This window comes from Lissotriton helveticus, chromosome 5_1, assembly GCF_964261635.1.
Source record: "Lissotriton helveticus chromosome 5_1, aLisHel1.1, whole genome shotgun sequence".
NCBI classification, from domain to species: Eukaryota; Metazoa; Chordata; class Amphibia; order Caudata; family Salamandridae; genus Lissotriton; species Lissotriton helveticus.
This window is the reverse complement of record NC_136065.1, coordinates 244,001,412-244,013,698: the sequence shown is the minus strand read 5'-3', so window position 1 is coordinate 244,013,698 and position 12,287 is coordinate 244,001,412. Positions and strand designations below refer to the sequence as shown.

At 42.9% G+C, this 12,287-nt stretch overlaps 1 protein-coding gene across 2 annotated transcripts in view; it reads right to left on the bottom strand.

The window, feature by feature from the left end:
• The window catches only part of LRSAM1 (leucine rich repeat and sterile alpha motif containing 1), a 362,528-nt gene that overhangs the window by 197,879 nt on the left and 152,362 nt on the right, over positions 1 to 12,287 (bottom strand). For both annotated transcript variants that reach the window (XM_078642118.1, XM_078642119.1), the window contains one exon: positions 5,503 to 5,624. In XM_078642118.1, coding sequence (XP_078498244.1) covers positions 5,503 to 5,624 — 122 coding nt within the window. The remainder of the gene's footprint in view (positions 1 to 5,502; positions 5,625 to 12,287) is intronic.

The following is a 12,287-nucleotide window of genomic DNA, read 5'->3' as shown; positions in this document are numbered from 1 at the left end:
CTCTCCAGCATTGGTATCTTTCAACCCCGTCTTTGAGTTGGAAGTTCTACAGTATCCACAGAGAGCAGTGCAATGTTGAATACAGGTACAGAAGATGTAACATAGTAACAGAAGTAACCTATCCACATAATTTTAAAAGATCCCAACTGAAGTCAATCATCATACAACAGAGCCTTCACCCTTACCCACCCAAGTCACCATAGCTCAGACTTCATAGCACAAATCTTGAAGAAGAATACAACATGGGTGAGCCTGAGATCGGGAGAAGGATGAGTTGCATGTGAGTCTTGGTCAGATACCAATACTGGAGAACTACAGTTACAGGTAGGTAACTTTTTTCTTTTCCAATATTAGACCTTTCATCGATTCAGACGATTAAATCAGAGTAGCAGGCAGTAAGTTAATTAATTTACAGTTGTTTACGGATGGTGGGATACAATGAAAAGAAAAGCCTCACCTTATTGAAATAGATGACACAGTAATGTTTGTCCCACCGCTGCATCTGTGTTCAGTTGAATCCAGACAGTAATGCTGCTTAAATGTGTGCCTATTATTCCAGGTTCCTGCCTGGCAAATATCCTTTATAGACATTCCTCCGAATCAGGCTGTGGATGTAGACACAATCCTTGTCTAATGTGCTGTCACCCTCCCTTGCAGAGGCCAGCCTGCTTTACTATTACAAAAGACTGTGGCTACAGACACCCAGTGAGATATACCTTGTTTTGAAAGATTACCCTCTCCGTGGATGACATAAACCACTAAATATTGGTCAGTTTGTTGAAAAGATTTTATACTGTCAGAATATTAATGGAGAACTCTTTCAGGTGCATTACTTGGATTTTGAAAATATGGTATTAAGACTACTGGTTTGTTTAGATGAAAGTCAGATGATATACTTTAGGAATAACACATGGGTTTGTTCTTAGTAGGAATCTGTCATCTCTGAATTGAAGAAAGGGTTTTCTGATCATCAACGCTTGAAATCTGCTAAGCTTTTAAACAGAAGTTATAGCCAATAGTAGCACCATCTTCCAAGAAAAAAAATCTATTCTGCTTAATGAATTGCTTCAAAAGGACTCCTAATTACTTCTGATTGAAGTGTGTTAAGTTATAAATGCAATTACTATACAATACAATAGATTAGGATGAGTTCTTATTGGAGGAAAGACTGAAAACATCTTTTAGGATTTCCTTAATGAGTCTATTAGGCCGAAGTGATGGCTAGTTCAATGCACTTCTAAACCATGAAATGGTGGCCAAATGGACTTTGACTGATTCCTGAGGTAGATCAGATGATGCTAAGTTAAACAGGTATGGTAATGCTTAATTTGGAGATGATGATATTGAGTGCAAACTATGCTCAGCATACCAAGAATAGAATCGTTTCCAAGTTGCTTCTGCAGTCTTATTTGTAGAGACTGCTCCAGCTCTACAAAGTATATCTCTGCAGTCATCTGAAATCCCTGGGAGGTAAAATTTGTTGACTTCAGGGGCAAAGCCATCAAGCTTAGCGAGCATGTATTTGGATGCAGGTTCTGGGTGTTGCAGCGAGCCAGGAGATACAGTAACGGTATCATCAGAATTTGAGGCTGCTCTTAAAAACACAAGTAGCTCTGTTAACCAGTACTGTCTGGGCTACCAGGGGGTGAACAAAATGAGGCAACACAGTTCCTTCTTCATCTTTGTCAAGACCCTTGGAATTAGGAGAACCGGTTCTGATGGGTTGCAAATAAATCCAGACTTGGTTTGTCCTAGCAGTAGAAGATTGATCCACCTACACTTGCTTGAGCTCCATTCATGACAGTCCTTTCATGTTCTGTTGAGATTGGTGGCCCAGGTGTTGGTTATGTCAACAAGCTCAGCTAATATTTAAATAGGATTCCATTTGGCAAAGTCACAACTGTATTGAGTTTACCTTCAAAAGCTGACAGGAACGTGTTCCTCCCCATTTGTTGACTTAGAACATACTCACTGTGTTGTCTGAGAGTACCAACACTGAGGAGTTGTTTACTCTTTGAAGAAAGAAGTGAAAGCACAGTGCTATGGCTCTAAATTCGAGTAACTGAAATGTAGTTGTGCCTCCTTGGGCGACCAATTGGAGCAGACTGCTAGATTCTGCATGTGAACACGCCAACCTTCTAGGGAGGCGTCTGGTGCCATAAAGAAGAGGGTATTCTCCTGGAGAAAAGACAATCTTATGTTAATATTTTTGTGTTGTCAGCCATGGTAAGGCTATTTCATTCAGTTTGTCACTTTTATGAGGTCAATTAATAATCCTCCTGTTTATAGCCACTATTTGATCAAAGGGATGCAAGAAAAGTGATACATTTGCACCCTAGCTAGTGCTCATAGCCAGGTATTGCTTGGTTCCAGTGACACAGTGTGCACTGGAACCATGTTTTAACTGGCTTATGAGCCCTAACTAGGGCAAAACTGGTCATGGGTTGCTCATGTTTCGGTTCAGGGAAGACTTTGCATGGCAGTTTGGCTGGACTGTTTGGTCCCACTGGAACAGGGTCAAGACTGGTTTGCATATGGCTGGGTCCAAACTGAGAACTCATGGTGTGCAAAATAACAATCGACTGGGATGTGGCCCTGAGTAATTACCAGTGGCTGAGGCTAATTCAGGAATCCCATCCATCACCTTTTTGTATACTTTCGTTTATGTAGAGTAAGGCCCAACCTACATAAGAGTTGCATAAAGCCTTTAGTAGATGTTGTTGTGGCATTGAAATAATTTCCTGGAACTAGCCAATGAATAAGTAAGGAACAATTTCTCAGAAAATCCCCTACTGGAACTATGCACTTCATGAATATTGTCTGGGCTGATTTGGGGCCAAACTGAAGCACTCAATTTACACTTCGAATCTCAGATATTTCTGATGACTGGGATGGACTGGGAAATGAAAATATGCTCACATTCAATTCCTGTCACAAGATAAGATGGTAGAAGGAGTATGAAACACCAGAATTGGCATCAAGCACAACATAGGTTACGGAAAATGTACTGCTGATGTAAAAGCATAATTAAGAAGTCTATGGCATAATCAAGGATAATTATTTATCTTCCTAGATTTGTTTTACTCAATATTGAAGATAGGCAAATCAATGATACAAAGTCTACTATTGAAAAACAGGACAGGAATCCTACAATAAAGCACATTCAGTGGACTAAGGGTGTAAAGACAGGGATCACAAATGCAGTGGTTTGCAAAAATAGAAGGAAGTTCAAAATGGGAACTACACAAAGTCTGTAAAACAAGCAAGTGAAAACCAAAAAGAAGCAATGGCAGACTTCTGTCTGCCCAATAATGACCAAAAAAAGAATAGACAAGACAATATAAAAGACCAGCAACAACAGAAATATCGCAGGTGTTCAAAAATGAACTCAGAATAAAACAAACAATGGGGCAGAGAGAGGACAATTGACACCAGATATGGACCTTTGGCATGTTTTAATTATTATAATTATTAGGGTTTTATAAAGCGCACAACTACCCGCAATGGGTTTCCCAGTGATACGCCCCTCACGGTAATTTTTCACAGTTTTAATGAGATGTTTGTTCAGAACAGCCAGGTTTTTAGCTGTTTATGGGAAATGGAGAGAGACTGAGAGGATCTCAGCAGCAGAAGAATCAAGTTCCAATCACGTTTTACAGCTTAGGACCTAGGTTGGTAAATGCACGGGCTCCTTGATGGGCTTGTCTCACTCTTGGAACTGAGGAAAGGTTGAAATAGCTAGAGCGTAGAGAGCGACTTGGTGTATAGGGTGATACCAGGTGTCTGAGATACTGGAGGACCCGTATAATAGTTTGTACATATAGCATAATGCTTTGAAACCATTTATAATTTTTCATGTCCTGGTCTTCCTCCAACATGATGGTATCTGGGGTTTATTTTGCAGATCATGAATCATTCTGGTATCCTACAAAATATTGGGGAAAAGCTTCTGTGATCTTTTCAAAGATGTGCTCCTCATAAACAGAGCACTCCATAAATAACTCACTGATGGATGACCTGTACAAAGGCATGTAATCATATCTCTACATATGTAGTTCACTACGTCATTTCCTCTTCTTCCAAATTATTTGCACATTCAGATCAGAGGCTATAATAAAAAAACTTCCAGCTCCCTCTCCTGGTTGGTGACAAATTGCATTTTATCACTATTGAGCATTGATCATTGCAAATACTACAGATAATTTGAACAATTTTACCCTTCTTTTTAAATAAAAGATTTGACACACTATTACCCACGTTTGATTATGTTTTAAATTTCTTCTACTTTGATCGCCCGAGATTAATGTTAAAATAGCTTATACAGGCTTCGAAAAATCTCATCGCCCACTCGCTATGGCTAGTCAGATTTTATCAGGGGAAGCTAATTTTAGACCCTACGGCCTGTTCTGGTGAGATGATAAAGAACAGGTGTTTTCATCTTGTCACATTTGCTCTGCCGTTCAGAGACGGAGGTCAAATGTCAGCTTATGGCTTACAATTTGAAGTCAGAGAAAGAAGAATAAACACAACTTTCAGGTTTAATAAGTTAGAGGAGTTTGTAAAGTAAACTGTCTGACAAACTTGCTGTCCAAAGAGTGTGAAATGGAAGGCTGTAGGATGTCAGTCTTTTTTCTAATATATAGCATTTAAATAGCTTGTAAATTAACTATTCAAACACAAAATATATTTTAGTAGTTATGAAAGCACTTTTTTATAATTATGTGTGATGAAAAAATGTTTTTAATAGGACGAATACATATCAGAACACTTGACTTGGTGATGAGCAAACGATAATCAATTTTTCTGAAACCCAATTCCACAGATTATTGTTTTAGACATTGCATAGTTTTATCAGTAAAAATACATGTTAGTGGGAGCGTTTGTGGCCATTTCAATGCAAAATATGCTGTTTGTAAATGACAGTGCTCTAAAAAAATCATGATTTAGCAATACATTTATTAAAAGTGAGTTTTTAAACATGAACTGAGAAACGTTCCTGTCCTCAGTCTGATTATAATGCTATTAATGAACTAAGAGGAAGGTCGGGGGGTTTCTGTACCCTATATGTGAGCTAGATTCTTATTATACAAGGAGCAAAAGTTAAGTCTATCAAAGCAACCAAAATAGTTTTTTGTACAGGGGTACTGCTGAACTTGCATATTTGAAGGTGCTCTCATATCGGATAATGAAGAAAAAGGCAGCTCTGTAAAATAAAATATTTGCTAGGATCACAGAATTAGAGACCAGATTCTGGGTCAAGTACATTACAGTTAGGTCAAGTAGATTATTCAAATTACTAGTAACATTTTTATGATTACTCAAGGCCTGTTGTAAGACCTGCGAATGGACCCAGGGATTAAATACTGGATAGAAAGTAATTATCTTATATTGTCTGCATGCGGATTACTAAAAAGATATATGGAAATTGGATGGTGTCTGAACAGTAATATAACTATCATGACATTCCAAGGGGAAATATAGCACATATTGGTCAGACTTTACCTCCAGAGTCCGAACATAGGCCAAGGTCTGTGGTAATTCACGTAGCCTGTTCTCACCGATACTGAGGGTGCGTAAACTTCGAAGCCCGTCGACTTTGCTGGGTAATGCCTTTAATTTATTACCTACAGAGAAATAGAGCTAGTCACTCAAAGTCATTTGCTTGTTAAAAACTGGGAGGACTTCAAGACTACAATATGAAGAAAATACATCATATATCATGATGTTGATGGGGTCAAGCACCGCGAAGCAGCATTGAGTTACATGGAAAAAAAAAGGAAAGAAAAAAGTAAACATCGTTTATACTGCATGCAACACAACGCATGTCATTACAACTCGGTCATTAGAATTCCCGCGTTGTTACAACGCATGCCATTACAAAGCAAATCGGAGCAACGATTTACTGTAGGGTTCAGAAGGTGTTGATTTAAAATCCAACACCTTCCCTACTGTTGCACAGACTGGAGTTGGAATAGTAAATTGTACTATTCCAACATCTAGCGCCCCCTTAGAGCAAGTCGTTGTTCCGACTTGCGTTGTAATGGCATGCATTGTAACAACGCGGTCGTTGTAATGACCGCGTTGTAATGGCATGCGTTAAAAAAGCATGCGATGCAACGTGGCATATTTGAGAAAATCCAATGAAAGAAAAACAAAATATGCAAACACATCAAAGGCTACCATTCCAACTTTATGATCTAAGGGTATACATACAGGTGCATTTGATAAAAGCATGCTCCAAATTCTTGTGCTATTCGGAGTAGTCTAGTTATTAAGCTATGAGCCTTATGACTTCATCTAGAATTTCCCACACTTCCTCCAGATGGACAACAGCTTTAACATTTTTTATTGCTGCTCCTATAATCCTATAACAATGTTCAATTTTTGCTTGCAAACAATAGTCATTAAAGATGATTTATCAAGATTTCACTACCAACATTAAGTCACAAAGGTGGAGAAGATGCATTCTATGCCACTGTATGAGAGGATAAGTATAACACACACTACAGGAGCAGTGGAGTCTGGTGCCAAGAAATCAGAAGTTACTGCTAAAATGCGGAAAGAGAATACTGATGAGTCCATCAAGTGTTGGGACAGAGAGTGGGGATCTTTCTGTCCACAGCAGAGTTATCATGCACTCTTTTAGGATAGAACAGAATACATTTAACTCAATCTTCTCTAGAAGTACTGATGACTGTGTCAGTCTGTTTTTTTCTCAGGGAGCTGCACATCAATGTGCCAATACATTTTAGCTACAACATGAGTCACAAATTCAGTTATCTTTTTCAAAGTGTTTTAGCTAATGAATGTAGCAAATCCTAGTGCAAATGTCGGTCTCTGTTATTCACATTAGCAAACAAATGAGACATAAAAAGCAGAAACGTTTTCAATATGTAGTCTTCAGTGATTTGTTAGTGAAGCTGGTATCAGAAAATATAGGAATATTGAAAGAAATGTGTAATGCTAGAAGATAAAGTTGTAAAAATGATTTATGGTATTGGAAGTCTGGCTGAATATGAAGATGTGATCTAAAATATGAGAAGGAAAAGTTACTCTCCTGTAATCCTGGTTGTCTTTCAGGGAAAGCCACATGAAAGTCATAAGCACTGAATAGTCCCACCCACATGCTGGTATCCCGGAGCATTCTTTTTTTTACATATATGTATAACAAGAATGTGTACTACGTTTGCAGCCTAAAGAAGGTTGCAAATGGCCAGATTTAATTGAAGTTTCTTTTAAAAAAAGGAGTCAATTGCATAGACATGCCTCGCTAAAGAAAGGTGACCATAGAAAATCTTTCACAAACCCTTTTAAAAGGAAAATATGAGACATTGTTAGCCAGTAGGCTGCAATGCAAAACACAGAATAGAAAACTGGCACTGTGCCTTTAAGAATCTCACAGTACCCCCTGACAGTTAGGTCAGGTAATTTTTTTTAAAAAATTAGAAATCCTTGCTTAAGCAGTTTTTGAGAGCTGTAATAGTTCTTGTCCAAGGGGGTGGGAGGGTTACTTTTGACTTTGATGAGGATTCCCCTGGAAGAGAACCAGGATTACAGGTGAGTAACGTCTCTTCCAGGGGATCCTCATCAATAGTCACAAGCAATGAATAGAAAACAAAGCCTATCCCACAAACAGGCAGACATGAAATAAAAACAGCTCCAACCATCATGTGAAAAGAAGCCGGCCCTACTTGAGTATCCGCTCTGGAGTCTGAATCTAGGCAGTAATGTCTAGTAAATGTATAAACAGATCTCCAAGTAAATGTATGAACAGATCTCCAAGTAGCTGCCATACATATTTCTAAAACTGGAACATTCTGATGAAGATCTATGGTAGCAGCCTTTCTCCGTGTAGAATGTGCTTTAGGCCTACCAGGAAGGGTTGTCTTTGCTATCTGCTATGAAAGAATAATGCATGAAACAATACATTGAGATATAGATTGTTTATACGAAGATAAAAACTTGTTGGACCATAGTTTATGAAAAGACGGTCGGTCTGACTGACCTTTCTCCTTAGATTTGTCTAGCTACAATTTAAGATTCTTTTAACGTCCAGAGAATCCAAGTACATTTCTGTTTGCGTTGATAGATTAGGAAAAAATGGGTAAGGAAATAGTTTGGTAAATGTGGAAACCTGAAACCCTCTTAGGAAGAAACTGGGGTGTGTTCTCATAACCACTATATTACTCTGGTGTGTCGTTCAGTGGCACATAAAGCCTGAATTTCACTAACTCTGCGCGCAGAGGTACTACCAATTAGGAAAGCTGCTTTCCATGTAAAATGATGTAAAGTGGCTTTGTGTATGGGTACACAAGGGGAGGGGGACATTAATTAAAATTGTAATTTACATTTTAAAGGCCCACAGCTTTTATGGTGCCCAATTTAGTCTTCATATGTGACATTTTGTCATCTGCGTGAGATCCGAACAACGTATTCCCTGAGAATGGCAGGTTCATAATTCTAAATTGCGCTTATGGTTTGAAATCTGTTAGTCTAAGCCATAAGGATCTCTTAGCACAAATAAATACCATGGCTAAACATGGGCGTATACATTTGAAAATGTCAGCAGATGAAACCATGATTTGTTTTGATACAGATATTCTTTCGTTAACAACCTCCTGAAAATATTGTCGGTCTTCCTTAGGTGTGGGGAGCCTCAAAGCAATATATTCTATCCCCTGGAAGGGCATTGGCACTTTCTGCATTCATCGTAGAAGAGGAGGGTCCACACAATTTGTTTCCGAGAGTTTTTATTCTTTTGCTCTCCTTATCCGGTGGTATGGAAAATAGTGCTACCGTTTGTGACTTTCTTGCTGCAGCCACAATTACTGAATTTGGTGGTGGATCTGCCCTGAGAAAGAAAGGATCTTAGTCAGAAGGTTTCTTCTTCAAGAGTCTATATGGAACCAACCTTATAAAAACAGGTGTCAGGAATATCTGCATTGCAGGCTTAAGAAGTCCCTGGACCAGAAGGATTAGAGGTCTTGATGACGTTCTTTGATGTAGCGTATAAAAGATAACAGCTGTAGATGCAGTGGGAGCTCGCATAGGAATGTTTGCCTTTGATGCACCTCTTACAAGCACCTCTTCAAAAGTTGTCAAGCCATCAATTGGAGAAACCCTTGCTGGAGATGTGTTAGAGAGGGTCGGAGAATAATCTCAGATGGACGATCTTGAGCAGGTTCTCCATGAAGGGGACAGTATTCTGATTGGGCTCTCGACCTTCTATGATGGTTTGTACATGATCTACTTGATCAAGAGTGAAATGATTGGTGTCTTTATCTGCATCTTGTTTGAGATCTATGTCTGGTTCTAGATCCAGAGCGATGACCATGAGTTCAATGTGAGCTGTCCTGTGGTCTTGAAAGGACAGAAGGAGAAGCCAGGGATATTCCAATTGATAGTCTAGGACTGTGGTACTCATAGTATGGCCCGCGGGCCGCAAGCTGCCTGGCAGTCCTTTCTTGGAGGCCCGCGGACCTTGCAGATAATGTACCCATGGCCCCCCAGAGAGAGAGCGAGAGAGAGGGAGAGAGTGGGGAGGGAGAGAGTGGGGAGGGAGTGAGTGGGGAGGGAGTGAGTGGGGAGGGAGAGAGTGGGGAGGGAGAGAGTGGGGAGGGAGAGAGTGGGGAGGGAGAGAGTGGGGAGGGAGAGAGTGGGGAGGGAGAGAGAGAGAGAGAGAGAGAGAGACTGACTGACTAAGAGAGAGACTGACTGACAGGGAGAGACTGACAGAGAGAGACTGACTGACAGAGAGAGACTGACAGAGAGAGAGAGTGAGACTGACTGACTGACCGACAGAGAGAGACTGACTAAGAGAGACTGACAGAGCAGGGCCGGACTGGGAACCAGAACCGGCCCTGGCAAAGTGCTCGGCCTCCGGGAGGAGGGGGGGGGTGCGTCCGCGCTCTGTGCCAGGGCCGGTTTTCAGCCGTTTTTGTTACAGGGCCGTTTTTGCGGCCCAAAACCAGCCCCCAACCATGCGGCCCACCGGGGGATTGACCGGTGCCCGCAACGACCAGTCCGGGCCTGACTGAGAGAGACTAACTGACTGACTGACTGAGACTGACTGACTGACTGACTAAGACTGACAGAGAGAGACTGACTGAGAGACTGACAGAGAGAGAGACTGACTGGCAGAGAGAGAGAGAGAGGCTGGCAGAGAGAGAGAGAGACTGAATGACAGAGAGCGAGAGACTGATGGAATTGGGGTCAAAGTGTGTATGAAGCTATGCAATGCCTCTTAAGATTGCTATTGCCTGCTAATACAAATGTATTATTAAAATGTGCTCTTAGTAGTTACATCTGCTTTTTAAATACAGCATTGTCGCATTGTCTAATGTTTTGAAACTGGTTTGATTTTTTTTTACTCTAGCTATGTGAGAAAACGCCATCTTTCTTGCATTGGTATACTCCCACTTTTTTCTGAACTGCTGATGTGCTTTGACTGAGTGTGCCCTGGGTTCCTGCCAACCAGGTACCCAGGGGGCCTGTGTTCCTTCCCTAAAACTGTGTTAAAACTAAAACCCAATTGGCATCTCTGGCCACCTGTCAGCCCCTAGTAAATGGTACCATAGGTCCCCAGGGCATGGTGACCAGAAGAGACCCCTGAGGACAGCAGCACTTATTGTGCCACCCTCAGAGGCCCTGCACCCTGACACCCACACACTTCCTTTGCAGGCTGAGTGTCTAAGTACAGAACTAAACAAAGAGTCAACATGGCACACGCCCACAGAACCCACTGCCCTGGCATACTTCAGTCACACCTCTAGCTGGGTGACCTATGCCAGAGGTGTGGGCACAGGTGCATGAGCCCTGTGCCCCTATAGTACCCAGGGCCATTCCTGGGCCCTGTAAGTGCAGTGAAGGCATTAAGAGTACATGGTGCTGGGAGGTTGTCATTACGAACTCCACAGCACCATAATGGCTACACCGAAGACTGACAAGTTTGGTACCAAACGTCTCAGCACATTAAACCCACACGGATGCCAGTGAGATTTAATGTAAAATGCACCAAAGGGCATCTTAGAGATGCCCCCTGAAAACCTAACCAACAATCCACGTCTGGGCTGAGTGGCTGCAGAGGCTGCCACACAGCAGACATGTTGCTGGACCCCTGGGTGGAGAGCCCCCCGCTCTCCTGGGCCTGCAACAATGCACATCCTGGGCGAGGTGCTAAGTCTCCTCCCCCTGGATGGGCAGGGGGAAGCTTCAAAGGCATGCAGCCTCTGTGAGCTTCTCCAGACCATTTGCTGTACCCAGCAACTGGCCCCCACCAGTCCTAACCCCCCCTCTCTGGCGGGAAGACTGGCGGAAAAAACTACATCAGGAAGGGGGGGGTGCCAGCCTGTGCCAACCCCACCCCTCAGGTGGGGGAGACGAGGTGAAGCACGACCCCGGGCTCCGGCCATCTTGAAGATGGGGAGCAGTGCCCAATCACAGCTTGGCTCCTGCCACCTCCCACAGGAGAGAAGCAGGCTTAGGGGTGTACCCACCCCAGGACAGGGACCTATTGGTCCCTGTCCTTGCCCTATCTGTAACACCCCTAAATTCAGTATTTAGGGTTCCCTGAACCTTCCTTCCTCAGATCCCGATAAAAGAAGAAAGAAGACCAAGAGGAAGAAGACCCGCCGCGCAGCTGGTGACAACAGGACGACAACAACTGACTTGACCCCAGCCCTACCGGCCTGTCGATCCTGGAACCTGCTCCTGCCTAAATCCCGGCGACTCCTGCGGACAGCAACCTTGGGACATCCAGAGGAAATGCCTGCCTTGACCCTCTTAAAGACTGGGACTCCCATCAGCAGAGGCTCTGCTGCAACAACCCCCCCAGGAAGCTCCGGACCAGCCCACTCTGCACCCGCCGAGCCCGGCCCGTGCCCGAGTGATCCAAGACCACGAGGACGTCCCCCCGGCGACTGGGACCCAAAGTCTAGTGCCCAAAGACTCTCCTCGACGAACCAGACAACACCTGCAGACTCAGAACCAGGGGCCACCCCAACCGCGACCAGCTGAGGGTAAGCTTTTCCGACACCCAAAGACACCCCTGCACCCGGCGCCCTACAGCCCCCTGTGCATTCCCTTTGGGGTACCTACCTGTGCTCCAAGATCCCAACTTACCTCTCGACGTGCTGATCACCCCTGGAGAGTTTCCGTCCCCGAGCCTGCAGTCTTTGTTCCCTTTTTACCTTTCCCATTGGATAACATTGAGCGCCCAACGGCTCAAAAGCAACCTGCACCCAGCCGCCCGAGTACCGCTGACTGTGCCACCTTTGCCCTATCCTGCT